At 34.0% G+C, this 26,537-nt stretch overlaps 3 protein-coding genes across 5 annotated transcripts; 2 read left to right on the top strand and 1 right to left on the bottom strand.

Annotated features, from left to right (window-relative positions):
* Positions 1-293: 293 nt before the first annotated feature.
* Positions 294-7,251, top strand: LOC120343987 (cyclic nucleotide-gated channel alpha-2-like). Of its 2 annotated transcripts, XM_039413052.2 has the most exons (13): positions 294-502; positions 992-1,090; positions 1,292-1,414; positions 1,751-1,980; positions 2,453-2,600; positions 3,143-3,307; positions 3,508-3,664; positions 3,905-4,036; positions 4,415-4,591; positions 5,050-5,170; positions 5,306-5,447; positions 5,705-5,843; positions 6,464-7,251. In XM_039413052.2, the coding sequence occupies exons 1-13, from the start codon at positions 423-425 to the stop codon at positions 6,632-6,634; spliced, it is 1,884 nt and encodes a 627-aa protein (XP_039268986.2). In that variant the 5' UTR covers positions 294-422; the 3' UTR covers positions 6,635-7,251. The 2 variants fall into 2 exon arrangements, with proteins under 2 accessions (XP_039268986.2, XP_039268989.2); XM_039413055.2 differs by lacking the exon at positions 992-1,090 and having other exon boundaries at positions 6,464-7,250.
* Positions 7,252-7,728: 477 nt separating this feature from the next.
* On the top strand, positions 7,729-18,064 carry LOC120344001 (blastula protease 10-like). The gene is made up of 12 exons (XM_039413073.2): positions 7,729-8,029; positions 8,490-8,651; positions 9,032-9,192; positions 9,926-10,061; positions 12,367-12,521; positions 12,603-12,660; positions 12,874-12,930; positions 13,106-13,162; positions 13,290-13,346; positions 14,175-14,222; positions 16,070-16,123; positions 16,801-18,064. The coding sequence occupies exons 1-12, from the start codon at positions 7,855-7,857 to the stop codon at positions 16,947-16,949; spliced, it is 1,269 nt and encodes a 422-aa protein (XP_039269007.2). The 5' UTR covers positions 7,729-7,854; the 3' UTR covers positions 16,950-18,064.
* Positions 18,065-18,219: 155 nt separating this feature from the next.
* On the bottom strand, positions 18,220-22,956 carry LOC120344002 (meprin A subunit beta-like). Of its 2 annotated transcripts, none has more exons than XM_039413075.2 (9): positions 22,681-22,956; positions 22,279-22,446; positions 21,736-21,896; positions 21,355-21,490; positions 20,652-20,806; positions 20,075-20,129; positions 19,742-19,804; positions 19,284-19,433; positions 18,220-18,849 (listed from the first exon to the last, which is right to left on the bottom strand). In XM_039413075.2, exons 1-9 carry the CDS (start codon positions 22,865-22,867, stop codon positions 18,743-18,745), a joined length of 1,182 nt encoding a protein of 393 aa, XP_039269009.2. In that variant the 5' UTR covers positions 22,868-22,956; the 3' UTR covers positions 18,220-18,742. The 2 variants fall into 2 exon arrangements, with proteins under 2 accessions (XP_039269009.2, XP_039269008.2); XM_039413074.2 differs by having other exon boundaries at positions 19,284-19,436; positions 22,681-22,953.
* Between the last annotated feature and the right edge of the window lie 3,581 nt (positions 22,957-26,537).

The raw sequence follows: 26,537 nt of genomic DNA, 5'->3' as shown, positions 1-26,537 counted from the left end.
AACGCTAATTTTTAACATATCAGACCTCCGCGCCTTATTTTTTCTATTTGTGCCTTGATGTTAAAACATAAAAGTGGCTTTATTAAAGGATAATATAATGAACACAAACAACGACATATTGAAAAGAGAAATGCCACTATGTATATGAAGAATAAACAAATGAAGATTGAAAAAATTCTTTAAATCTATTTACAGTCGTAAGACAAAATAAGCGGCTGAGTCGGCAGTAGGATATGACAGAAATAGGATTAACGGAAGAGCTAACTGCCAACTGTCACAAACATGTAATGCGACAATGTCTCGAACAGACGTATAGATACTTAGATTATGTTTTTTTTCTTCGGTTTTAAACCTGGTAGAGAATGCGAGAGATTGAGATTGGGTCATTCTCTGGGTAAGACATCATTTAGTTACTGACTAGTATGTCTTCAATAAAAAGTAAACCAGCGAAAAACTTTTCATGTGAGCAATCAAATAGCAAAAGTTATACCACGAAAAAAAGGTGAGTAAATCGAGAAAAAAAGAATGGAAATAGAAATTTATAAAAATATTTGATCGCAATAATGAGTTTCACGGTTATGCTTTGAATGAACCTTATTATTTAAAGTTGTTAAGTGCGAACTCTAATTTTTCTTTATGCGTGAAAACCTGATATCATGTGTTAAAATTACTTTTTATTTCCGTCGTCAAAAATAGTTTGAAACTAAGTGACACATGCTCTTTTGGCGCTACAGAAGTATGTGCACCAAGATGGCACACAACCTGAACCCTAACCTGGTACACATACTATGTTCAGGTTGTGCGCCATCTTGGTGGCCATACTTCGGGAGCACCGCTCTTTTTGTCGTAATATTAGTAGAAGGTGTTAAAATGTTTTGCATTGAAAATAAAACGCCTGTTTATAATTTTATTTTTCATCAATGTAATATTAAAGAATAATATTTTTATGAAGTTTTACGAAACATCAAGTCAGGAGAGAGACAAATTTCAGCATGCCAGCATTTTGCGATTCAGTCCACCTAGATATTAACAAATTTCCTTCTTCCACCAGAATGATAAAACTGCTAAATCCATTTGGTTTTCATGGAAGGTGTATAAATATAAGTACTATACTATCATATTTATGTTGCTTTTGGTCGAAAATTGTCCGAAAATATTTTTTAGCGATGTTTTCTAATCTAAATGCTTTCATGAACGAATTTGCATTATAGGAATCAGAAAAGCTTTGGTATTGAGATTATATATAAATGTACAGAATAAAACATAAAAAAGCAAATATTTTAATTTTAAGAATACAAAACTGGATTAAAAGGAGAACAAGTAAAGTTGATGACATTAAACAAGACTCTTTCATTGTTCGTATCAATGGACCTTCAAGTATTTCTCATTCGGGGGAATCTTCTTTTGGAGAAAAGTAATATTATATAAGAACTGCTAGCATTCACTGGGATGATAGCATCAACTCTGTACCAAATACAGATATTTTACGTTTTTAACAGAAAACAATGTGTTATCGAGACAATATACTAAAAAATACATATGAAATATAACGTTCATTTAGTGAGTTTGATGTAGTCATGTAATCGCAATTATCGCAAATTTTTCAATAAAATTTATCTCTTAGTCTTTTTAAATCTCTTTAGACTTTCATAGTAAAAATGCGCACTGTTAAATTAAACTTTCCATACGATTTACGTTTACCAAACTTATTCTACCGCTCGACCTATATCAAACTTTCCCTTTCGTTCAGTAATGTTTTTCAAAACACGACTAAACGACGTTGGATCATCGACCCTTCGGAACTATTCTACTTCTGGTGGCTGGTTATTATTACAGTAGCAATTAAATACAACGCATATTTTGTGATTGCGAGATCATGCTTTCCCGACTTACAAACCGATTATTACCAACTATGGATCGCTCTTGATTATGTCTTCGATGGAATATACGTTATTGATATGATCGTAAAATTAAGAACAGGTAATATTTTTTGTACTTTTGTATTACACATTGAGCGAGGAATTGGTGATTTTATTGTTTCCCGCACTTTCAGTTAAACTCCCTATGCCTTTTCCTATTTGGCTACAATAGGGTTATTTTATATGAGTTTCGAATGAATCGAATATCAACTGTTATGCATGCTATTTATCGAAGCTAATTCGAAAAAGGACTATTAGTTAGTCAGGCTGCAGTAATCATGGCTACATTTTAGTTTGTAGTAAGATTAATTGAAACGTACATTATCTAATCGGAGACGCAAAAAATGTTGCCTGATTTTGAAATGACGCTTCCATGGATAGTTTTAGAAAGCTCTTTGTATACCACGACGATTGCTCTTTCCTCGATACTATTAATCCCGCATTACTACTATATGAAATTCTCCTCAACAAATCTGATCTATTGTATGAATATTTTTGTTAACCAACTCTTTGTTCTGTATTTATATTTCAAGGATTTCTGGAACAAGGTATGCTGGTTCAAGACACGGAAAGGTTGAAACAACGCTATAAAAAGAGTTTGCAATTCAAATTCGATGTTGTATCAATTTTACCAACGGATATCTTGTATATTTTTATAGGTTCTAATGTATCAATATGCAGGTATTTGAATATAAATATTTATTTATTTGCGGATAACTTATTTATTTATTTCAATGCCATAAAATACAACGGATAATCACCAAATAAAAACACCAAATAGCAAAAAATATATTCAAATAATTCATCAAATTACTCGTAAAATAATAAAAATGACAATAATATAGGAATTAAATAAAATATAATAGCCACGACGAAATGGATAGTGTATGCCCTATCAGTTCGGAATTTGGACCTAGGTACCGGTATGTTGGATTCGCAGGTTAAACATCTTGGATTGAAACTCTCGCTAATCGAATTTGGCAAAGATAAACTGGATGGATTCTGTTTTTTGTAAAAGATAGTAGATTTTATAAATCCGCAAATGTTCTAGCGACTTTTTAGAATTGATTGAATGAAAAAGTGAACTGAACTGAACACATAAATTTTAGTGTTTGGATTAAATAAATATATTTTGTGACAGTGAGCGCTGCTAATTGTAATTCAATATTTCATTCGTTGAAGTATGGCTTGACCATTTATTTTTATTCCTATTTATTTTGCAGACTGATTCGAATTCTTCGATTTTCTCGAGCATTCGAATTTTTCGAACGTGCAGAAACTAGAACGGCTTTTCCAAATTTTTTTCGAATATCGATTCTTGTGCTGTATATTATCGTTATTATCCACTGGAACGCATGCATTTATTATGCTCTATCCAGTGCTATTGGGTGAGTGTTCTGGTTTGCATCGAGAAAAGTCAGCCTTATAATTTTTATTTCATGATACAAATTCACATATTGTTCACGCTCTTTATGTAAATGTAAGCTCATCAAGTTCCGTGTTATCATTTTAGAAAATAACTTTATATTACTTGCGATAATTTTTTCGTTTTGTTATAAAGTTCTAAGAGAAAAAATATTTTCTTAAGGTTTGGAACTGACGGGTGGGTTTATCCAAATGTAACAATATATCCCTACAACACCCTTTCTCGAAAATACATCTACAGCGTTTATTGGTCAACAATTACCATGACAACAATTGGAGAAACCCCAACGCCAGAACAAGACATTGAATATGTATTTCAGGTTTGAATGGTAGTTATGTTATTTATTTCCTGATTTTAGATAAACGGAGAATTTTGTTTCAAGGAGTAAAAATCATACCACACGTGCTAATTTGCTGAGAACAATCGTCAACGTTTTCAATGCTTGTAAATCTCTAATATGTCTTCGGGTGAGCCAAATGAATAGAATAGAACAAAAAATATGTAAACATTTTGTCACAGTCATGGGTGATATTAATGTATTTTCAATTTTATTTTACAGATCTTTGATTTTCTCATTGGAGTTCTGATATTCGCAACTATTGTTGGTAATGTTGGTTCAATGATTAGCAATATGAATGCCGCAAAAACTGAATTTCAAAGCCGAATGGACGCAGTGAAACAATACATGCAGGTGGCATCTTATATCACAGTATCATATGAAGAATGTAATCATAATGAAATGAATGATCATTTTAAACTCTTAATATTATGTAAAATTCACATGTCGAAGATCAGATAACAGCATAAGATGTCTACAAAAAAAACAATAAACGTTAGAATACCTAAATGTATGTATTTGTTTCAGTTGCTTTTAGAACGTTAATCGTGTGACATCACACAATAAGAGGATTTATATCAACTCAAATTCGATAAATTTTTTACGTTATTTGGGTCAAATTATTTTATTCGAATTTAAATATATACTTATGTTTTGAATAAAAAAAAACGTCATTAATTTGTCCCAGTACCAATAAAATATATTGATAAATTTCTAATGTATTATTTTCAGTTTCGGGAAGTTAGTAATTCCCTTCAACAACGAGTGATAAAATGGTTCGACTACTTACGAACAAATAAAAAATCTGCCGACGAACGTAAAATACTCTCAACACTTCCTGATAAACTTAGAGCTGAAATAGCTATCAACGTTCATTTAGAAACATTGAAAAGAGTATCGCTGTTTCGGGTAAGGTAACAAATATTTGTGGAACGCTTAATTAGATTAGCAGTAAACTGCAATAGAGTTGGTATCAGGGGAGATAAAATCTAGCTCACAATAGCTCTAGTTTATTAATATAGAGTATAACTCTTTTGAACAATTTGGTAATTCCCATATCACGAGAAAGGATAATAGGCAATCACTTCAACGTATGATTCGTGGTCAGGGTCTTAGAATAGCACGTGTCCGATGTATCAACTCAATATACTTCCTAGACTAGTAAACTATATTCGAGGGGCGTTCCTGACACGTTTAGAAATGTCACGTGACTCATGAACCACAGACCCTAATAAGTGTAGTATCTACTAACTTTACAAACAGAAGGGTTATCTAAATTCTAAAGAATAATTGACCGTTTGCCTCGTTGGTTACTTCTGATAGGAATTTGAACACTTTTCAGTCAATATTTTGTCTCCCTTTTTCAGGATTGTGAACCTGGTTTACTCATTGAACTCGTTCTGAGACTCAGTCCTCAAGTGTTCAGTCCAGGAGATTATATTTGCAGGAAGGGAGATATTGGCAAAGAAATGTACATTGTAAAAGAAGGTTTGTATACATTCGTGTATTGGTAACGCACTATAAACTAACAATATCATAATAATATAATTTCTTCAAAATAAATCTACTATAGCCTATGGTTGAATATATATATCTTTGAATAATCGAAGACCGTTTGAGCAGGTAAACTAGCAGTTATGGCAGACGACGGCGTAACGCAGTTATGCGTACTTGGAGATGGAGCGTACTTTGGGGAAATCAGTATCCTTAATATTCCCGGAAATAAAACAGGAAATCGCAGAACTGCTAACGTGAAAAGTCTTGGGTGAGAACAAACATATTCATTTTTTAATTATTTGAAATTTCGTGAATGATCGGTGCGTACCAGAGAGCAAACAATGGTTCGCTGATCACGCTGAGCATAGAATCATGAAATTCCATTTCTCATCAATATTATATATATTTATTGACTCGAGCTAATTTCGCAAAAAATGTTACAAAAATTGTAGCATGATGAATATTGATCAGTTTATAAAGATCGTGTTGCACTTGCTACAGTATGGAGTGATATTATACTTGCAGATACTCGGATTTATTTTGTCTATCCAAAGATGATTTATTACAAGTACTGGCCGATTATCCTGAAGCTAAAAAAGTATTAGAAGCTAACGGAAGGCAAATGTTGATGAAAGACGGACTCGTCGATAATGCAGTTAAAGACGTAAGTACAATTTAACTATTATTAGATACAGACTTACCATTTTTACTGAGTGCAGTTTTAAGTATTTTGTGGCGTCTGAAGCTGCCGGGCGTCTGAAACCATGGCCACTATGGCCAAACCACGGCGACTGGCTTTTTAGCTTCCACAAACTAATGGCGAGATGCCGGTACCACGGCAGCAAATTGAAAACTAATGGTGGGTAAACTTTTGCTTCCGTAACCAGGGCAGGGCTGCACCTGCTAGTGGTGACAAATATTGGGTAAGTTGGAACATTTTTCTTATGGATACAGTTTTGATGGATTTAGGGTTAGGTTTCAGGTTTAAGTAGATATAATTCTGCACGATAAACAAAAATCTGGTACATGACGTTGTGAATATACCGGTAATACTGATTACTGTATAGCGCCATAAAACCATGCCAAGAGACGCCAAGTTCGTTTGTGGCAGGAGCTGCCATGAAGTAGCAAAAACTGCGACTCAATTTTACTGTGCTTCGTTAACTACATAACAATTGTCTACGTCATCCTAACTGCGTTCCCATATTATACCTTTTGCAAAAGATAAGATGGTTCAATTACACAAATATCTTCCTTTTATAATGCTTTTATTGTTCAATTAAGGACGAAGAAGATTCAGTTCTCGCAGATATTGTTCAAAAATACGACCGGTTAGAGAAATCGCTTCAGAAATTACGACTTCAATTTTCACGAATGATGGCAGAACACATTGCAACGGAAACGGATCTAAAACTAAGAATCTATAACTTAGAGTCAAAATCAAACACAGATTAATTTAAATATGAATCGCATGGAAAAGAATCACTTTTTTTCCTTTCAGTCTACTATTTTATCGGCTTATCTGGCACGTTGCCAACCAATGAAACAGTGACAAGAGCTTGGCAATTATATGTCATATTTCAGTGGTTCCCAACCTTTTATGGCTCGTGGCCCCCTTGCGGATGCTTTTAGCACTCATGGCCCTTCCTATGTATCATTCCAGTAGTATTAATAGCGTTATTTTGATTGGTAGATTTCAAATCCCATTATGTTCAAACAATTCTTGCTCAACAAAGTAAAAACATTCTGTCAAATAACCTTATTAACCAATAAAAAAATGTAAGAACGGGCAGTTTTCTTGCGAAGAGAAAAGTAAAATAACTTTTGCGCCTAACATTGTAGTCTTCTTCAACTACTCTGTGGCCCACTTGAGGTCCACGGGCCCTCGGTTGAAAATCGCCGTTTTATAACATTATTTTATTACACTTATTCCTGTATATCTCATTTTGACGACTATTGTTTTATATATTTAATAAACTTGATTAGAACATTTTTAGTTCGTTGTGGAATGTGAATGATTTTTAATTACAGTTTGTGGCATTGGACAATATAATTTCACGATTCATACAGATTTTGTTTTGTTCGGTTGGGGGGTAGGGACCAACGATTCTATTTGACGCAGTAGATCACCTGATTAACACCTCGATATATGAATAACGGGCTCGAAGTCTGGATAGTCTAATGCTAATCAATGTCCAACAAAGCGTATCGCAAATTGAATAGTATAAATTTGACTAACAAATTTTTATGAACTTTTTCGAACGTTCCACCACCACGGACATAAGCAGGTTCGATGAATTTTGAGTATACATCTATGTTTATGTTTTGAGCTTAAGCACCAACAAGGCCTAACCTGAACAGTACCACTGAATCAGCTGGGGGGTTTTGTTCAATCCGTTGAAATCGAGTTTTTAGTTAATATTAAAATAATGTAGAGATTTCACTGTGAGTTATTCATAAAAATTTGTTTTACATGAAATACCTACTAACTGATGATTTGTAGGTTGATTCATTGGTAATTTGTGGAAATGTTACAAAGCAATGTCGTATCGATATCATCGACAAAGTAGCCTTGTAGTTTAAACACAAGCACAGGAAAAACGCAAAATTCTCAAATCTGTGAAATAGAATACGATAGAGTACCTATAATACTCGGAAAAGAGTCGTGTGAAGCGATGTTTAGGATACAATATAAATATATCAGCCTTTTTTTGGTCTTCTTCTCGTCTTTGATGATAAATGGAAAGAAAAATTGTCCAAGGGTACCACATGATTGTGAAGAAAAATGCGTCAAATATGAATGGGACAAAGCCAGAAAATGCTCAACTTGTTCGTGCGAGTTACAGGATGGTATTGCTATTAATTATATATACCGATATTTTACCATACTGGACTTACTGATTACAAAAAAATATTTACGTTCTGATTTAGAATATCTAGGAAAAGCAGCGGCATAACGCTTAAATAAATACAACAATATGGATGAATTAAATAGTAAAAAAATAGTTTATTATAGATAGTGAGAGTTTGTTTATGGCTTCGTGCTGCATCGGCAGAAACATAAAAACCTTCACCTCGTTTCTCGTCATACACGCCTTAAAAAATAAAATAAATGTTTATTTATTATATACTTTAAAATGGAAAATCACAACATTATCAAAATTATTTGTATTGTTTGAAATGTTTATGGCGGGCAATAGTCCACTACCTAGAACCCCCCCCCCCTTCTATTTAGCTTATTGATTTGTTCTTTTGCACTTACAAATTGATCGATTTACACCGGCAAATTGTGACGTACGCTTTATTTTAGGATTATTTGAATTGGACATCATGCTTGATCTAGAAACTGAAAATATTGTGAAAGATCTTTTAAATAACAAAAAGAAAGCTGGAGGAGCAAATCAAAGAAAATGGTTAATGAACAAAAATGGTGACAAATGGGAAATTCCATACGTTATTGATCAACGCCTGTGTGAGTACATTTAATATGATCTCAATAAGAATTAGAAAGCAGAAATAAGAATAAAGTATTATCACTTCTGAAATGTTTCCATCGCTATATATAGTCCGCCTGGTTACAGAAGTAAATACATGACAAACCACAGGAATACTTGAACCTTGTTATTGACTGGAACGTAGTTTTTTATTATGCCACAACGCCGATATTCACTCTTGCTCGGAATGAAAGTGTGAATAAGCAGGAAACGGGACTAAACAAATACTGTAGTTAAATTTCCGAAGTATTATAAAATCTCGTGGGCTAAAAATTTTTCAAAATATTAAAAACGTTATAACTAAGCCATGAATATTTAATGGAGCAGAAAACAACCTTTAAATGATTTATTTAATTAGTACCTGTCGCTACTGATGCTATAGCAAGAGCCATCGCTGATTTTCATTCCTATACATGTCTTCGGTTTGTACCTCGAAATCAAGAAGAAAAATTTATTCAATTTTTTGTCAGTAGAGGATGTTGGTCGTACGTTGGAGTGAGATCATCCGGTGTCAATCTGGTAACAATTTATACAAGTAATGCATAAAGAACAGTTGAAGTCTTCATAATCTTAAATATTAAAAAAAATGTAATTCTGATTTATGGGTTGAAATAGATAAAGAAAGAAAGACTAATTAGTAATTAGTCTATGCAATACAAATTAATTGGGCTGAATATTGTATTTTTCGAAAAGCGAATATCATAACGGGGGAAGCAATGAACTTCGTTTAAGGTGGAGGTTATCTGTGGTAAAAAATATCTATTTCGCTTTCTGAGTGGGATTTCATAGGATAGCATAGGATTTGCATATTTATCCCGGGGGGAAGGAAATCCGATAAGGCGGCTCAATCATATGGCAAACCACGGCCTCTGGTCCGGTTATCAGTGCATGTCGGGTATGTGATTAGTTAGCCAGTTATTTGTTTTCGGAAGCATGGACTTAATGATGGAGGAACCCACGCAGGGTAATCAGAGATGCGGTGACGAGCGTATTCCTAACGCTTATCGAGTTCCAATCGAGCAAATAAGTACAATTTCGAATCAGTGTGTAGGCCAAGAGTCTCAACAAATTTTAATTTATCTCACTATCTTGGAATTAAATCTTCCTAAAAGTTCAAACTCGGGCAATAACATCATCGTTCGAATCGATTCCACTTGTTTAGTGAAAAAAAAAAATTGCCATTTTAATCATTCACTGTATTAGAATGAAACATTATAATATTTCTCAGTTAGTATTTACTCACTTATTACAGTTATCAATTGGAACAGGATGCGAACAAAAAGGAGTAGTTATTCATGAATTGATGCATGCAATTGGTTTTTGGCACGAACAATCAAGACCTGATCGTGATAATCACATCACCATAGTATGGGAAAATATAAGAACAGGTGACAGGAAGAAAGATTGTTTCTGATATAGCTACATAATAACAGACAAAGCCGGACCCTGTTAATTGTCTTCAAGTATAATTTATACAAAGTGACAAACTGGGAATTTTCTTAAACCCAAAATTTGAGTCAATGTTATTTATTATCCTTTTTCTAATCCAATCTTATTATCCTCATTCGAATCACTCCCCAGATCAAATCTGTGATCGTTTATGAGGAGATGTAAAAATACAAACAACATCCTGTATTCATTATTTGATTCCAAGATATATACTATTTGTGATGGGCTATCCCAGATTCTATACTTCCTCAATTATAGCCTCTTAATTAATTAGATATATATAAAGTGTATGGTGGCCCATCGTTGTCAAGTGTAAAATTTAAAAAAAAAATGAAAAAATAAAATGAAAAAGCGAAAATAAAAAAATAGTTGTGAAAAAACATGAAATAATTGAAAAAAAAAAAAATAAAAAAAAATTTAAATTAAAAAAAAAATTTGAAAAATAAAACAAACAAAAAAATTAAAAAAAATATTAAAATTAAAAAAAAAAATTAAAAAAAAAAAAAATAATTTGAAAAAAAAATTGGATAAAAAGAAAATAAAAAGGTTGACAACGATGGTCCGCCTCGTGGCCCATCGTTGTCACGCGTTTTTATTTTTAGAAAATTTGATGCTGCTTGGGACCAACGTTGTCAGACTTAATCCTACACGCACAAATGTGTTTCCTGGGTTTCTAACTCACTACTGATTTTCCTGACCAATATCCAATAAATTCAACATGAAAATGTTCTACAAATTCTCCATGCTACAAGTTCAACCACAAGCAATATATTTATAATAAGGATAAGAGAATATAGAATTGGATACGAAAATTTGTTTTTACGTGTAGAAGGTAATTTAATTGGAAAATGCTGCTTAACTGCTCAGACACTCGTGCGATGCCGGTACGGTATCGTCTGACCGTACCGGTACCCATGCAATCACTCGTGAAAGAATGGGAGATGATGAGTGATTGTATGGCTACCGGTACGGTCAGACGCCAAGCGACTATAACCGACTACCGGTATTTGGTAAGACGGTACGGTACCGGCATCGCGAGTGTCCAGACAACTGAGTAGTTAAGCAGCATTCTCCAATTAAATTACCTTATACACGTAAAAACAAATTTTCCGAATTTTCGTATTCAATTCTATATTCTCTTATCATTATTATAAATATATTACTTCTTGTTGAACTTGTAGCATGGAGAATTTATAGAACATTTTCATATTGAATATTGCTCAAGAAAATCAGTAGTGAGTTTGAAACCCAGGGAACACATTTGTGCGCGTAGGATTATGCCTGACAACGTTGGTCCCAAGCAGAAGCAAATTTTCTAAAAATAAAAACGCGTGACAACGATGGGCCACGAGGCGGACCATCGTTGTCAACCTTTTTATTTTCTTTTTATTCAATTTTTTTTTTTAATTTTTTTTTTTTTCATTTTTTTTTTTTTTCGTTTTTATTTATTTATTTTTTTTTAATTTTAATTTTTTTTTTCATTTTTTTTTAATTATTATTATGTTTTTTTACAAAAATTTTTTTATTATCGGTTTTTTATTTTATTTTTTATTTTTATTTTCAATTTTACGCGTGACAACGATGGGCCACCATATAAAGTGCGCTATGACTAAACCTTTTTGAGTCTTATGGGGTCGGGGCCGTTATTATTTTCATCATTTTTTCTGTTTTTCTTCAATTCTTGGGTACGTAGAGATATTGCGGATTTAATATATATTAGATGTTATTTTGCTGATATTGCGGTATTTTACTGTGATATTTATATTAATGTATTTGCCTGTGTTTATTGATTTGTTTGTGTTATTTGATATGAAACATAACGGTCTGGTGTAACAACGAATTGAATTGAATTATTATGAAAATTTTCTCAAAGATCAAACTCACGCGCGCTCACTCAAACGTAAAGAAAACTGGCACAATCTAGACTAGACGTTAGAACGATAAGACCACGCTCAATTATGATTATGAAATACCTGGCAGTAACTATCGGCCGACAAAAGACTTGAAGCAATCGAGTAAAACTTCCTTGTCTAAAGAGGACGTGTTTTGCTTGCCTGTTGTGGTGAGGCTACGTATTTTGAAGAAAGTTCAGTTATTGCTGCTTGAGAGCTGGAATCCACTATTCTGTGGCAAACATATTGCTATCGATAGAATCCTTGGGGTTATGTTTCATTTTAAGCATACGATTGTGAATGTATTTTTTTTTTTTATAATTTATCAATTTATTAATTTCCTGTTTCATAGGTAAAGAGAACAATTTTCAAAAAATGCTCAACATTGAAAGCTACGGATTTCCTTACGACACTTACTCGGTGATGCATTATAAACAAACAGCTTTCAGCAGGAACGGTAAACCAACTATAGTCAATACAGATGGGTCTCCATTTATTGAATTTCAGGTGCAATTCTAACCGATGCAAAATAATTTTTTGATGCTGGAAATAATGTATCAAATATGTTTTCCCAAAATTTTATTTTAGCATGAAGGATTCACCGTTTCAGATGTTAACCAAATCAACGCAATGTACCAATGTAATGGTAAGCATATTTCAACCCAATCATTGTATTTTTAATAAGGCGACAGAAGCAGAAATTCAGCAACCTGTTGTGACATTTTTTTTTCTCCCGCATAGCAAGCAACATTTCATACAAACATAACTGTTTGCGTGACTCGGTATTCTGATAATTTATAAATTATTATTAATATGATTATGAAAAGTATTAATGCATTGTGATTGAAAATAACTTTAGCATCAGTTTATGGGATGGCAACAACTGCTTCAATCACAACAGAGGAATCGATAACAGGTAACGAGATTTACTTTATTCATTTTCGAACAAATATAAGATATCAAAAAAAAATTGTCAAGTCGTGTAAGACTCATTCCTATACATTTTGTACTTTGGCTACTGAAATATTGGCTAAGAAAAAATTTTTAATCAATATTTAACATCGCTTTAAGTGTGAATGGTCATATTTTAGATTCGGCTTCCAAAACAACATTTGTACCACCGACCACAGAGAGCGAAAACGAACCTGGTATGTAACATATATTTTTATCATCTATACTAGAATATAAAATTAATGGATAGGCTGTGTTGTGCAATACACCCAATATCCATTTCTAACAACATTATCTCCATATGTACTTTTTATTCGATTTCAGGTTCTACTACTCAAAAAACTATGCTACGATCTACCACGGTAGATGAAGGAGAACCGGGTATGTGAAAACATTATTAACATATTTACCAATAGAGTGGAACAGGAAAGCTACGTTAAAAGAGGGATCTTTTAGTTCTTCATCCCGAATTTCGTCTGATAAATTTTGATCAAACATCAGGAGATAGTTAATATTAAAGGTCCAAAAAACATAACGTGCAAACTGTTTATGGCCAGTAACAAGGAGACTCAAGTCAATGACTCGACTCGAGTTGGACTCGAATCACCATAAGTCAGGAAGTCGAAGTGATTCGAGTCATTCAAATCAATTTACTCGGATTCGTATTAAACTAACCCCAGTGAAATTGGTTCGATATACTTTGGACTCGAACTGAGAACTCCGTGAAGCTCCACCCGACTCGACTAGCAGTTCAGACACTTCTACCTAACCCTGATTATGACGCCTTATTTTTGTAACACCATATCGTGTTTTCTCCGATCCTACATTTTCATTAAAATCTGCAATGCGTCAACGGACAGATTTTCATACATTTAAGCATTGCTAAATATCACACTTTTGTATTAAATTAAATCACCGTTTAAACTTTGCTCTAAAGTTGACTAAACGCTAGCAAACTCGATTTGGCTCCAAGCAAAAATATTGATAGCAGAAAAGGCCCAAAATAATAACTCATAACCCAATGCAAGCAAATTTATAAATGTAGAAATAATATGCATTTTTGAATGCAAAGATTTCTATGCATTCTCAGAAGCCCCTGATGAAGTATAAACTCTACCACTGTCATACAGAATCGGTGATTCCAGGGCATGACAATTAATTACTCGACAGTTATACCTATTTCAGTAAATCAAGTTTTGTTGTATTTAGATTTAACAACAATGACAGATCTTCACACGACTATAAAAGAAACAACAGGTAAAACAATATATTATATGTTTGATAAAATGAAAGGTTAAACTAGTTTATTTATCATAGTTTGCATTAGCATAGACAAAAACGTTAATATTCCAACTGCATTCTTTTGCACCCACAAATTTTAGCTGTTTACAAATTGCACCCACGAAGTTTTTCTGTCATAAACAATTGCACATGTGGACGCTTCTACCCGTATACATTTTGACCCACGATAATTTGTGCCCATAAATTTTTTCACCCAAAGATATTTGCACCCACGGATATTATCACCAACGGGCATTTGCACCTACAGATTTTAGTACGCTCATACAAATCGCACCCGTAGACATTTACACCCAACTTTTTGCATCCATCAAATTTAGTACCCACATACAAATTGCATTCATGGGCATGCACCCACAACCCTTTCTGCCTATGTTCGTGTGCTTTAACCAATTACCACTATAAACGATAAGTAGGCGTTTTATGATTGTAGTACGTTTGCGTTATTCAGTTAAAAAAGATGGTTACAAAGTGTAATGTGAGTCAGGATCATTACCTGTAAAGACAGTGAAACCATGACCAACGTAACCAAAATTATATTTATAATTGCAGTCAATCTTAAATTTCAATGTATATATAGTTACAATCGCTAAAGAAAAGTTATTTTGGTCGGAACAGAATTATTCTTTATACGAAAATGACCGTTTGTGGTGGTTCAAATATACTTATGTGTAAATATCTATAGGCGCAAATATCCGTGGTGCAAATGTTCACAGGAATAAATATCTTCGGTTGCATAAGTGCATAAGTATGCACGTGCAAATGTCCCGAGTGCATTTACGAGTGCAACTGTACGGAGCGCAAATGTCCTGTCCCCATGTTTTTATCTGGAAGTTTATTTACACTATAAAATGAAAGTTTCTTCTCTGTAAAGTACATAAAAAGTATGCGACCAGTTATCATTTAATTTATGAATACTCATTTTCATACGTATTTTTTCAACATAGTTAGAACTAAAATAAACCAAATCTAAAACATGAATGAACACAAAAAGATATATATAGATCTGGTAAAAAGATATATGTATAACTTTTACATCAATTTATTGCAGTCGAATATTACACAAGGAATCAAATGTAGTTTAATACCTCAAGTACTTCTGGTGGGCGTGGCGTAACATTAGTGCATATGTCATCCATGACCCCCACCCGAGTACGTCAATACAAAAATGATGTCACTGCGACGCAACAATTACGTCAATACAAGAAAGGTTGCCTATTTCAGTGATCATTACGAGCGATCGTCGCTATACTTGGCAAGCTATATTATGACGTAATTTTTGGATAACGTAGACAGGTGGGGGTGAGGAATGAGATATGCAATAATTCCTACGCCACACCACTAGAATTACTTACACTAGACTCAGTTGCGGTAGTCGTTCCCTCGTTCCAGTTTCGTTCAGAATATGAGTTTGGGGAAATCGCGGGTAAAATATTTGGTACTACCGTAGTATATGTACCAGATTAGGGTCAGGCCATAATTTTATTCCGATTTTTCTTATTTTAGTTCTATTACGAGTTCGAAGACTGTATGTGTTAGCCAAGTCAATATACCCCTACCTATAGGTTTCAGTCCCTTTATACAACTTGTTGTAAAGTAGGCGAATAACATTAGTTACCTCCATATTGGTACATACACTTCTGGAGCGCCAAATATTTCATTTTGGATTTTGTGTCCATATGTTTGAGCATTGCTGTTGTCAATATGAGGTGTATTTCGATATTTGATTTGACCCAGTTCCCAGCTATAGTAAATTGTACATATATCATGTACCGCTTATTAATATCAGATAAATTAATTTTAAGATTCACAGTTGTTCACTACAGCTCATCCGACGACTGTACCCGAACAAACCACAGGTAATAAACGCGCAGTTATTCATGAATATATTAACAGTTGCTGTTATGAGTACAGTAAATATGAATTCTCCATTTGCCTGAGTGGGATTCGTATGCTCTACACTACACTACAGTCTACAGCAGAGGTGGGCACGATTTTTGGACCAAGGCCAAAACTTTTGCCTACCTAGACTGGCCTAGATGTAGGTGTGATATAAAAGTTACATTTTATGAACAATATTTACACTGTTACCAAAGCAAAAGTAGAAAACAATGAGCCTCGTGCTAAATTTAATTCCAATCTCAACAAATTCCTTCAGCTATTTTTTAGCTTAAACAACAAAATTTGGTTTTAGTTTGATTGTGGCAGCATCAGGCGGGCCAGATTGAACTACCCAACGGACCGGATTTGTCCCCCGGACCGTAGTTTGCCCATGTCGAGTCTACAGGCATCAATGAGTAAAATATATTTTAAGCTAATTCCTCACCGTTGAAAGGTGACTCATGGCAATCAATGCATTATTTATCAAGCATTTTATCAAAAATGTAACAATAAACTGTTTTTTACGGTTGGTGGATAACCACATGGATAAAAATTCTGTACCTTAGCGCAATCACATTTTTCTAAATACGGAAACCATGTGATTGGATTTAAAAACGCTTTAGTGCTTCAGTAATTTATTTTTACGTATTTACAGATTTGTTCACTACTGGAGCTGCAACAACCACAGTACCATGTATTGACCTTTGGAATTTGAAAAAGTGTAAAAAGATGAAGAACAAGAGTAGATGCAGCAAAGAAAACGTAATTCCGAACTGCAGAAAAACTTGTGAAATTTGTGTTTAAATAATAAATATTATAAATAATTTGGTAAAACAAACAATGAGTGTGGCACACAAACATTTCTGGTGTCAGGGTTTTGGTGTGTAGGATGAACATGAAGAAATGCGCACATACGTAAATTTTCTTGAAAGTACTGTAGTTTAAGTTGAAAAGCAAGTAGCGTGCGTGAACGTAAGTAAGTACGTGACAATGAAATTAGAACGTCACGAAAATATTGTGTACGTTCATCGGAGACTCGAAAACGGGTGGCCAGTCACTTATAAAGGCGTATAGCCTACATACGTAATCGAGGGGTCAAGCTACATGCCAATATACCATGACAAATCGTGAAGCATTCATTTTAAATATACCTAAATTATTAAGTTCAGTATGTATGTATATAAATGACACGGAACATGTGACAGCACTTCTGAACCCATCTTCGTTTTCACGCACGTCCATTTGCATCTATGAATGTTAGCATCCCAGGATATTTGCACTCGTGGATCTTTGCACCTTCGGATTATGCACTTATTGACATTTGAACCGATAAAAGTTTGGAGTCACGGAAGTTTATACCCTCGAATTTCTGCACCCAAGGAATTCACACCCATGAATTTTTGCACCGTGGACATTGCATCCACAGATATATTTGCACTTCAATAAATATAGATATATATATATAAATGAAAATCAGTATCAGCCACAAATTAACGAATATAATCTTGTTTATAGTCCGTACAGGATCTGCATGGTATCTAACCTGCTTTAAAACGTCATAGTGTTCTAAAACTAACTCCATGGAAGCATGATTGCAAATGTCTGCGAGTAAAAAATTGAACAAGCCAAAATGTCCTGGATACTGTTTACGGATGAAAATATACTGCAAAGATGATGGTACCCAGTTGAAAAAGCTAGTCTAGTCTCGATTAGACGACCTGAGGAACACAAATGAAGACTTTCTAAGATGGGACAGTTCCGACCAAACTCGTCTCGTTGATCGTCTCTGTTGGGGTGTATAAATCTTTCTAATGGAGAGTCTTAATAATTGAATGAATCTACAAATTCTTTCAGCTAATCAAATTATTCGAACTATGTGACGGTTTTGAAAACAACATTCAAATGAAAGTGAAAAGAATGATGCGCCATGCGACACTTAAACACGTTCGCCATTTCTTACATATTCGAATTCGAATTAAAAAATATTGTGCGGCAACATTGTAGTGTTATTATATTATAGGCCCTACTGACACAAGCTGACTGTATAATTATTCATATTTGAAAATACCCTTCGTTTAATTACAGTTTATATCATTGTATGTAATTCTGGTAATAATAAATGTCAGAAACGTTTTAAAATATATTTCGAGCAATACCATTTTAAAGAGTGTTGGGTTGTACCGAAACAGGCATTTGGAATTGTCGTCGTGTTTCAGTGATGTAAAAAAGAATATTTCCCTAAAAATAGCTTTGAACGTCATAGATTTTACAGATATAATAAATATACCAGCAAGGACAGTGTTGTAAAGAAATTTGAAAATTCTATTTGACACCAACACTTCAGAAATACATCAATTCTTATTATGGTGTCATCGTCAATATTATATACATGTTATAAACTCGCTATTATCCACTTTGTTTGAATTGAAGTAGGTAACGTTAACAATTTATCACTATAATTGGATAATCGAAAAAAAAATTAAAAAGATGATTTGATTATACCAGTCTCATTTTGTAGTGAAAGAAAATGTCTCATATGTATGTATTGTATTTGATTCAAATGGCAATCTGAATAACACGAGCGGTCAAGTCTTCGTTTACTTGCAAGTGCCACAAGATAGGGGGCAAGCATTCATGACGTCATCTGATCTTTCGCAATAGTCAACCAATTGTTTGCATTCATAACGCTCATCGTCTTTACAATCTGTTGGCAGTTTGATGAAAAAAATAATATTTATTAAACCATTACAAATTGATGCTTACTCAATTAGCCTACAGATAACATATTTTTATAACAGTATTAAACTATCCATACGTCAATATCAATAAAAATAATTAAATCATTTCTTGCAATACAATAGCCCCATTTACTCGTACAGATATTTAAGACGCGACCACGTAATAATATATATTGATTTAGATATTTTACAATCGGGTAAATAAACATAACGTTTAAAATCTGAAACAAACATTTTTTTTTTCAACTCTTCATTCATACGCCCGACATCGCAAAGTCATCCATGCTATCTACCTTGCCCAAGTTTTTGTTTATGTACAGACAAAATTTTATTTTTTATTACTAGATCATATAGTGATTCGTGATCTAGATTTATTCGGCTATTTATTCCAATTTATTACCTTCATCCTTTTCGGGCGCGTTGCTACAACGTCCGCACGTTTTCATGCAGTTTTTCCAAACTTTCTTCTTATTGCATTTATTTTTCCTCTCTGCTTTCTCACATTTGCGGATTGGCAAAATATCCGCACAGGTGCTTTCAGTCGAAGTCGCTGCTAAAGTAGTTGAACATTGTGTTTTAACCTACTTGCTGACAATAGAAGCAAACAAAAACTTATCAAAACAATATTTTCTATTGTGCAAATAGAAACCATTCAAGCAGTCAGTTGTTATTTATAATATCATGTGAGATGCATCAATGAATACTTTTCTTAGCATTTATATATATAAGAAAACTAGGATGTAATTTAACAGGGCAATTTATAATAACTCATATCACTGTAAAAAAAGGCATAAATACTGTGTGTTTGTTATTGATGCTCATCGCAACTTTATAAAATATGGCAATAGTAATTTTTACCCGTCGTTGGTGCCGGTGTGGATGAATTTCCGGAAGATGGAGTAATTCCAATGCCAACACCACCTGCAGATATTAATAAGCAATTAAATTTTGCTAGCATAGAATATGTTTTCCTAAAAATTACTTGTTATACGTTGGACTTTTTTTACTACTATTGTGCTGTATTGTCGCATCACGATGCTGTCTGGTGCCAAAAGTCGTTTTTCACCTGTTTGAAGATCTTTTGTTTAACTAAATGCGGTTTGGTAATGATTCTGTTGACAATATTTGCATTTTTCGGTATCAAAATGTTGCCAACTATGCACACAAAACATAATTGACTTCTCTACTCACTGCATTGATACATGGTATTTATCTGTTGGATATCTGAAGCAGCAAATTCTTGACGCTGTTGAAAATATTGCGAACAAGTAAGTATAAATATCATATTGTATTGAAAACGATGCAATAGTGGTAAATATGTTCTTAACTTCAACGAACAACGTACACTTTAGTGGGACCCAGTATAATACATGTGAACTTCCAAAAAAAATTCAAGTCTAGAAGACTCATCACCATGCATGAATCCGCCTATTGTCACGATAAACTGACATGAAAAAGATTTTTAAAATCATTTGTCGTTTAGATTTGATCAGAAAAGTCTAGAATTGTTGGTATATTAGGCAAATGGTTTAATGGTGAAACACGAATAGTATTGGTACAATCATGATAGCCTTCGCCAGAAACGAAGGAGAGAACGCTTGGAAAACACTAGAAGCCTATTATACTGAAAAAATGTTAACAAGTAACCTGCATGATATACTTGAAATTTCAATATTTTGCTGAATATAGTTAATAAATGTGATACTCGGACAACCCTAGTCTTATTTATAGGGATGATGACCCCAAACTATACAGGTTCATTGACAACCTGATAATCCTCAAATTCACTCCCGTCTGCTCTTGTTATGGTGTCTTTCCCGTTTTTAGAAAAAGCCCAGTTAGGATAATGCATCACAGAAAATGTATCATACTCGGAACCGTAATGGTCGACATCGTGCAGCACTTGGAATTGACTCTCTAAACCTGCAAAGCGGTAATACGGGATTAACCTTAAAAAGCACGTGCGCACAATATACTGAAGTACGACGAAAAAAAGGATAGTTTAAGTTTTAACAACATTGTATTGAACCATGCAAATATGGTATTTTATCTTGATGTATGTGGGGTCATGTTTCCTTTACGACTTGAATTTTCAACTAATTAGTTCATGTTTCCCAGCGATGACAACGCGCTACATCTTAATTACATATTCGGCGCTCCAGAACCAGAAGTGTACAAATACGGAGGCAATTAATTCGTTTGTCTACTTTACATCAAGTTGTGTAAAGGAACTGAGACCTATGGACAGGGGGTATATTCACTTGGCTAACACAGGCAGTCCCCGAACTCGCAATAGAACTAAAATAGGAATTAAATTATGTCCTAACCTGGTACACATATATACTACGGGAGCACTACATATTCTTTTGTATAAATCTAGCAGTGTAGATTTTATGCGCAACCTTCAATACTAAATAATACCACGGATACAAAAGTAAACCGATTAAAATACAACATTTTGATATTCCCACCTTTTTGGATATTTTCCCATATAATTTTGATATAATCATCACGATCTGGTCTAGATTGCTCATGCCAAAATCCAAGTGCATGCATAAGTTCATGAATTACAATTCCTTTCGTTTCACAGCCGTTTCCGATTGAAAGCTGGAAAAATTATGTTGTAAAGATGCCTCCAGTCATATATATACCGATGGTCACCCTAATTAAGTATTGTTCAAGTCCATGCTTCCGAAAACAAATAACTAACTAAGCCAATATCCGACATGGAATAGTAACCGGACAAGAGACCGTAGTTCGACATATGGTTAAGTCGTATTATCGGCTTTCTTTTCCTCGGGATAAATATGTAAATCCTATCCTATTAATAGAATTGAAAAAGACTTCCTTACTTCATTCACACCGCTTGATCTAACGCCGACATACGACCAACATCCACCACCAACGAAAAATAAAATATATTTGTTTTCTCCTGACCAAGGTATGAATTGAATGCATGTGTTGGCATGATAATCAGCAATTGCATCTTCGATCGCCTGTACTGCAGTTTTGGCTGAAATTTCACGAACATAATTATCAGTACAGAATTTGTGACAATTCAAGTCCATATCATGAAATAAAAATATCACATAACGTGTTTTAGGTAAATATTTATGGCAATTGGTATCATCGGAATAAAAAAAAATGATATGAATGGTGACCATATTGCCACTGTTATCCACTCTTAAAATTAAAACTACATCTACATGGAAGCCATATATCTCTCCACCTAATTATTAATCGAGACCATATATCCATCCAAATCCTTGGTTCCTAATTAAGACGGTATGGTTGGCCACATTGCTATCAAAGGATTCGTAAATCCGTCGCAGTTCGACATTACAGGTAGGTCATCGCCAGAACTGGTCCAAAAATGATCGATTTAAAATGCTTACAAAGGCTATTGTCCAATCGGTAAGGAATCAGCCAATTTCCGGTTTCTTTGTTTTGCCACAAAAACCATTTTGTTATAGCTGTACCGGCAGCTTTCCCTTTGTTATTAAGAAGACTCATTGCCATCTTTTCAGTTCTATCATCAAATTTGATATCCATTTCAAACAACCCTGAAATAGGTGAACATCATTTTGTATTTATGAATTTATCAACGTGTATCTATCTATTCTTGCAATATTGAAAATGATTTTAACATACATCAATGTTTATTATTAGGAAATATTTTTGGCAAATTTTCCATTGCGATATATATGTATACTTTTTTGTCAGGACACAAAAGGTAATACTCTCACTTTTTCTACATATTAACGTTTTTGTAATGAAAAATATCGGTAAACATTCACCATTTAACTCCACACATTGGCACGTTGTACACCCCGTTTCTTTATCCACATCGTAATTAAGGCATTTTGTTTCACAGTCGTAAGGTACGTTCTGACATTTTAATTCATCTTGTCCCTGGCAGGTTGGAGCATAACTCAACGCCATAAGAAACACTGCCAAAAACAGCAAATTGTTTTTCTTTTCCATAGCACACGCAAAATATTCAAGATAATAATAAACTATAATATAGATGCAATATGAAACTGCAATGTAAGTAAATGTCTCTTCGTGCTGGAAAATCACGACAAAGAACGAGTTGTCATATTGGCTGATGTCCTAATTTTTACATCTAAATCTTCTCTCTTTATTTTAGACCTTTCCTGACTACAATAGAAAAAGTATAAGAGCCATTTTGATTGTAATAATCGCATTATATCACAACCTGTTTTTTGTTTAATTGTTTACAGCTCAATCTTTGATTTCACGATGTTCAATAAAACCAGGTTCCACATCGAGAAAAGTGACTCACAACTCGTTTTGGAGGAAATAACTGATTCATCAGATTCAACTCACACATGTCACTATAACATATTTAAATGGAGCTCGATGTGTCACCGACGACTTGTTAGACAAGTTGACAACAAGTGTTGTTATTGGACACAACGATCGTTTTGGTATTTTTATTGTTGTTCTTGTTTTTTGACATAGTTATTAAAAAGTCGCTTTTCTCTTCGATTACTGGACCGAATGCTTTTCAGTGGTTAAAGATGGATTTTTTTTACAGAAGGCTATTACTTTTTTTATTGCTAAATTTCGTATGAAATCTGATATTTCGTCGAAAGTTTCGCTGTATTATTTTAACCATGGAACACTGGCTGTCCCGTTTCATTCGGTAAATTCTTGCTCCGCGAAACTCGCGAATTTTTTAGGCTACCGGTAGCGTCAAGGGTAAGGGACTGCTTCGCTATGTAAACGTGTCCATATATTTGAGCATTGCTTTCTTGTTTTTATTCATTTTACAAATTCATGCTGTAAATTTTTTCACATCCAAAATTGTTACCATATTTACATCTGAAATCGAGTGATAATAAATAAACTTGATTCATACAGAACCGTTTCAGTTCGATATCATGACATGATGTTGCTGCTGTTCTTTTCATACACGAAACTGATGACTGGTTCTGCGAAACCAACGTTGAATTATTTTAGCATATGTATTTTGAAGTCGTTTTATATCTATCTTAATCCAGTACACACTATCAGATTTCTTTTATTAAAAACGAAAACCGAGCAATATGCTTCAAATTTCTCTGACGAACATTTAATTTCTGTTCTGTAATAATGACAAATTATGTCCCAGACAATACAAAAATTTCTGATGTTGTCGTAATTCCTTATGGAGAGTTTTGCATTTCGTTCAAACAAGATACCAGGTAGCTATTGAAACGTAATACGCTACGGGTTGGTGGACAATCTTTTCGAATTGTCAAGTTATTACACCTTGGATGACTGGCAGCAAATAATCAATCACACGCATGCCGCCTAATTGTAGTCGAAGAATGTTAGTATTCAGCAATGACCCTTATAACCATTTTCCGCCTTCGGTATCCATCTACTTCGGTTATAATAGAGAGCAAGGGTAGAAAAAATCATCTGGATGCAACTCTATGGTCGAACCTTAAGATCCATTACCCGCAATTTTTTCCCACGCATTCCGAGACTACTCAACTGGTGGTCCTCGGTCCGAATTCGGACCTTTCTGGTATTAAATTGGGACCGCAGCTGCTTCTTGACTTTGAATACATCGTTTCTTTTCCTTTTGCAATCGTATTGTAAAGTGGTTTCCGATAAACCACCGAGAAAAAAATTATTATAGCAATATAATATTTTTAGAGCATAGAATGTACACAAAATTTTTAGCAAAGCGATGCGGTCGCTAACATTTCAGTTTTTACGTCACCAAACATGGTTTTTCTCAATATTGCTTGGAGAAAATCGTTCTTTCCCGCAACTAATAAATTCCAAATTTCAGTCTTGAATATATATATATTTTTACGGGTGCTATTCTCGGGGCGAACATTCATATATATATATATATATCTTTTCAGCAAAGTCGGCGCTCAGCTACACAAATGAAGCCTTGTCATACTGGTATCGAAGTGCTATATTAAGCATTGCTCTTGTATTTCGTCAAATCATGCATTTGGAATTTTGTTTACATAGTTAAAATATTATTTTTGGGGACCTCCTCAAGTATGCGCACCAATATGGCGCACAACCTGAACTCAGGTTGTGTACCAGGTAAGGGTTCACGTTATGCGACATCTTGGTGCGCATACTTCCGGAGTACCCCGGTCATTTTTAAATTTTGTGTACGGACCTTTAGTGGAAATAGCTGAGTAGCCCTGCTTTAGAATCGAAAAATAAAAATAAAATTCTAAACAACCTATCGCACGTTCGTTTCTTCTAACCGTTAATAATCTTCTTTCGCATTACAGTAAACGAAACGTTCTAAATTTCTCCATCCATATATATACGACATTGACTGGCAACCGGACGATAGGCCGTGGTTCGCCATATGTATGTGTATGTCACTCAGCCTATCACGTTATTTGGGGTTACTGTGTTAATTACCTGAATTACCTGAGTTACTGACGATAAAAATGTGTTGCCAGGGTTGATATTTCCACTCACTTCAATTAAAATTCAAGAATGAACAACATAAAGTGTTCGTGATAACCAGCCAAGAGATGAAATGTTGTATGTTTATTTTAATTAAACAAATATTATGAATTAGAGCAATATGCGTTCGCTCTTCTGTATGTACGAGTTCGGGGGTTACTGTCAAATGCGTCTTATTATTGAAATAAAAGTACACAGACGACGTCTGTAATCTTCAATTTCGTTGCTAACTTGTATCGATTATAACATTCGGATGCTTCAGTGAGGTCTCATGTCAGACAGAAATTCTCCATAAACATTTAGAATGATTACACCCAATACAAACCATTTAATATTTAGATGCTAGGCAAATTAAAGTACATTAAATCTGATACCTCTAACCCCCGCCCTTCATGCTTCTAAACCCCGTAAATCATGCTGTACAATAAAAATCTGACGCATTCAAAAAACTTTGTATTATTAGTCTTTATAATTGAGTAATATACCCCCGGAATGCCAATTTATTTACGATTTCAAATTTATTACCAATTATTACGCACCTTTGACGCCCGCCCTTAGTTGCGTGACGCTAGCGCAAGTATCAATCATTACATAACGTAAGTTATGCTGTGTAATAAAACTCTGACGCATTGAAAAAACATTTTTATATAACTATCAGTCTATTACTGAGTTACAACACCGAATCGTCACTTTATTAACAATTTCGAACATTTGACCGTCAATGCGTATTTTGCCATTCTAATAAAATTAACCCGACGTGCATTTTATTTAATATAGGATTTACCGGTATATTTATTGCAATGTCAATAGAATACTTTAAAATTCCTATGAAGTAGAAAATGTATTGAACAAAAAAAATAGAATATAGTTATTTGGTGCAAAAAAGTTAACACACTACGATTGAGATTGTGCACGAAACTACGCAAATGAGTTTATAATTCGAACCTTTCCGTATATGGTATTCGTATTTTAGTTTCCGAAATTGACATACCAAAATGAACACTGGAATAGGATATCAAAAATACAGGTTACTGACTTAAAATTGCTGCTGAAAGTCGAGCTACAGCTTATATATATATTATCCTGATACCAAAGCCATTCAAATTAACCAAATTGTTCTTCCAGCCAGTGAACGACATTTGAAAAAATGAGCAGTTACTTATTTTTGTATCATTTAATTTAAAATAGCGATGGC

The sequence above is a fragment of the Styela clava genome, chromosome 5 (genome assembly GCF_964204865.1).
Source record: "Styela clava chromosome 5, kaStyClav1.hap1.2, whole genome shotgun sequence".
In the NCBI taxonomy this organism is placed as follows: domain Eukaryota; kingdom Metazoa; phylum Chordata; class Ascidiacea; order Stolidobranchia; family Styelidae; genus Styela; species Styela clava.
Note: the sequence above shows the minus strand (reverse complement) of the source record. Positions and strands in the feature narration are given on the sequence as shown.

What these genes read in the sequence shown, in the direction of transcription:
- LOC120344001 (XM_039413073.2), top strand. Translation starts at nt 7,855, where the DNA reads ATGTTTAGGATACAATATAAATATATCAGCCTTTTTTTGGTCTTCTTC. An exon ending in AACAGAGGAATCGATAACAG is followed by an intron (nt 12,931 to 13,105) that starts GTAACGAGATTT and finishes GTCATATTTTAG; the next exon opens with ATTCGGCTTCCAAAACAACA. An exon ending in AGAGAGCGAAAACGAACCTG is followed by an intron (nt 13,163 to 13,289) that starts GTATGTAACATA and finishes ATTCGATTTCAG; the next exon opens with GTTCTACTACTCAAAAAACT.
- LOC120343987 (XM_039413052.2), top strand. Translation starts at nt 423, where the DNA reads ATGTCTTCAATAAAAAGTAAACCAGCGAAAAACTTTTCATGTGAGCAA. An exon ending in TCTAATGTATCAATATGCAG is followed by an intron (nt 2,601 to 3,142) that starts GTATTTGAATAT and finishes TTTATTTTGCAG; the next exon opens with ACTGATTCGAATTCTTCGAT. An exon ending in ACATTGAATATGTATTTCAG is followed by an intron (nt 3,665 to 3,904) that starts GTTTGAATGGTA and finishes TTTATTTTACAG; the next exon opens with ATCTTTGATTTTCTCATTGG.
- LOC120344002 (XM_039413074.2), bottom strand. Translation starts at nt 22,867, where the DNA reads ATGGAAAAGAAAAACAATTTGCTGTTTTTGGCAGTGTTTCTTATGGCG. An exon ending in CCGATTGGACAATAGCCTTT is followed by an intron (nt 21,897 to 22,278) that starts GTAAGCATTTTA and finishes GTGAAATTTCAG; the next exon opens with CCAAAACTGCAGTACAGGCG. An exon ending in ATGGGAAAATATCCAAAAAG is followed by an intron (nt 20,807 to 21,354) that starts GTGGGAATATCA and finishes ACCGCTTTGCAG; the next exon opens with GTTTAGAGAGTCAATTCCAA.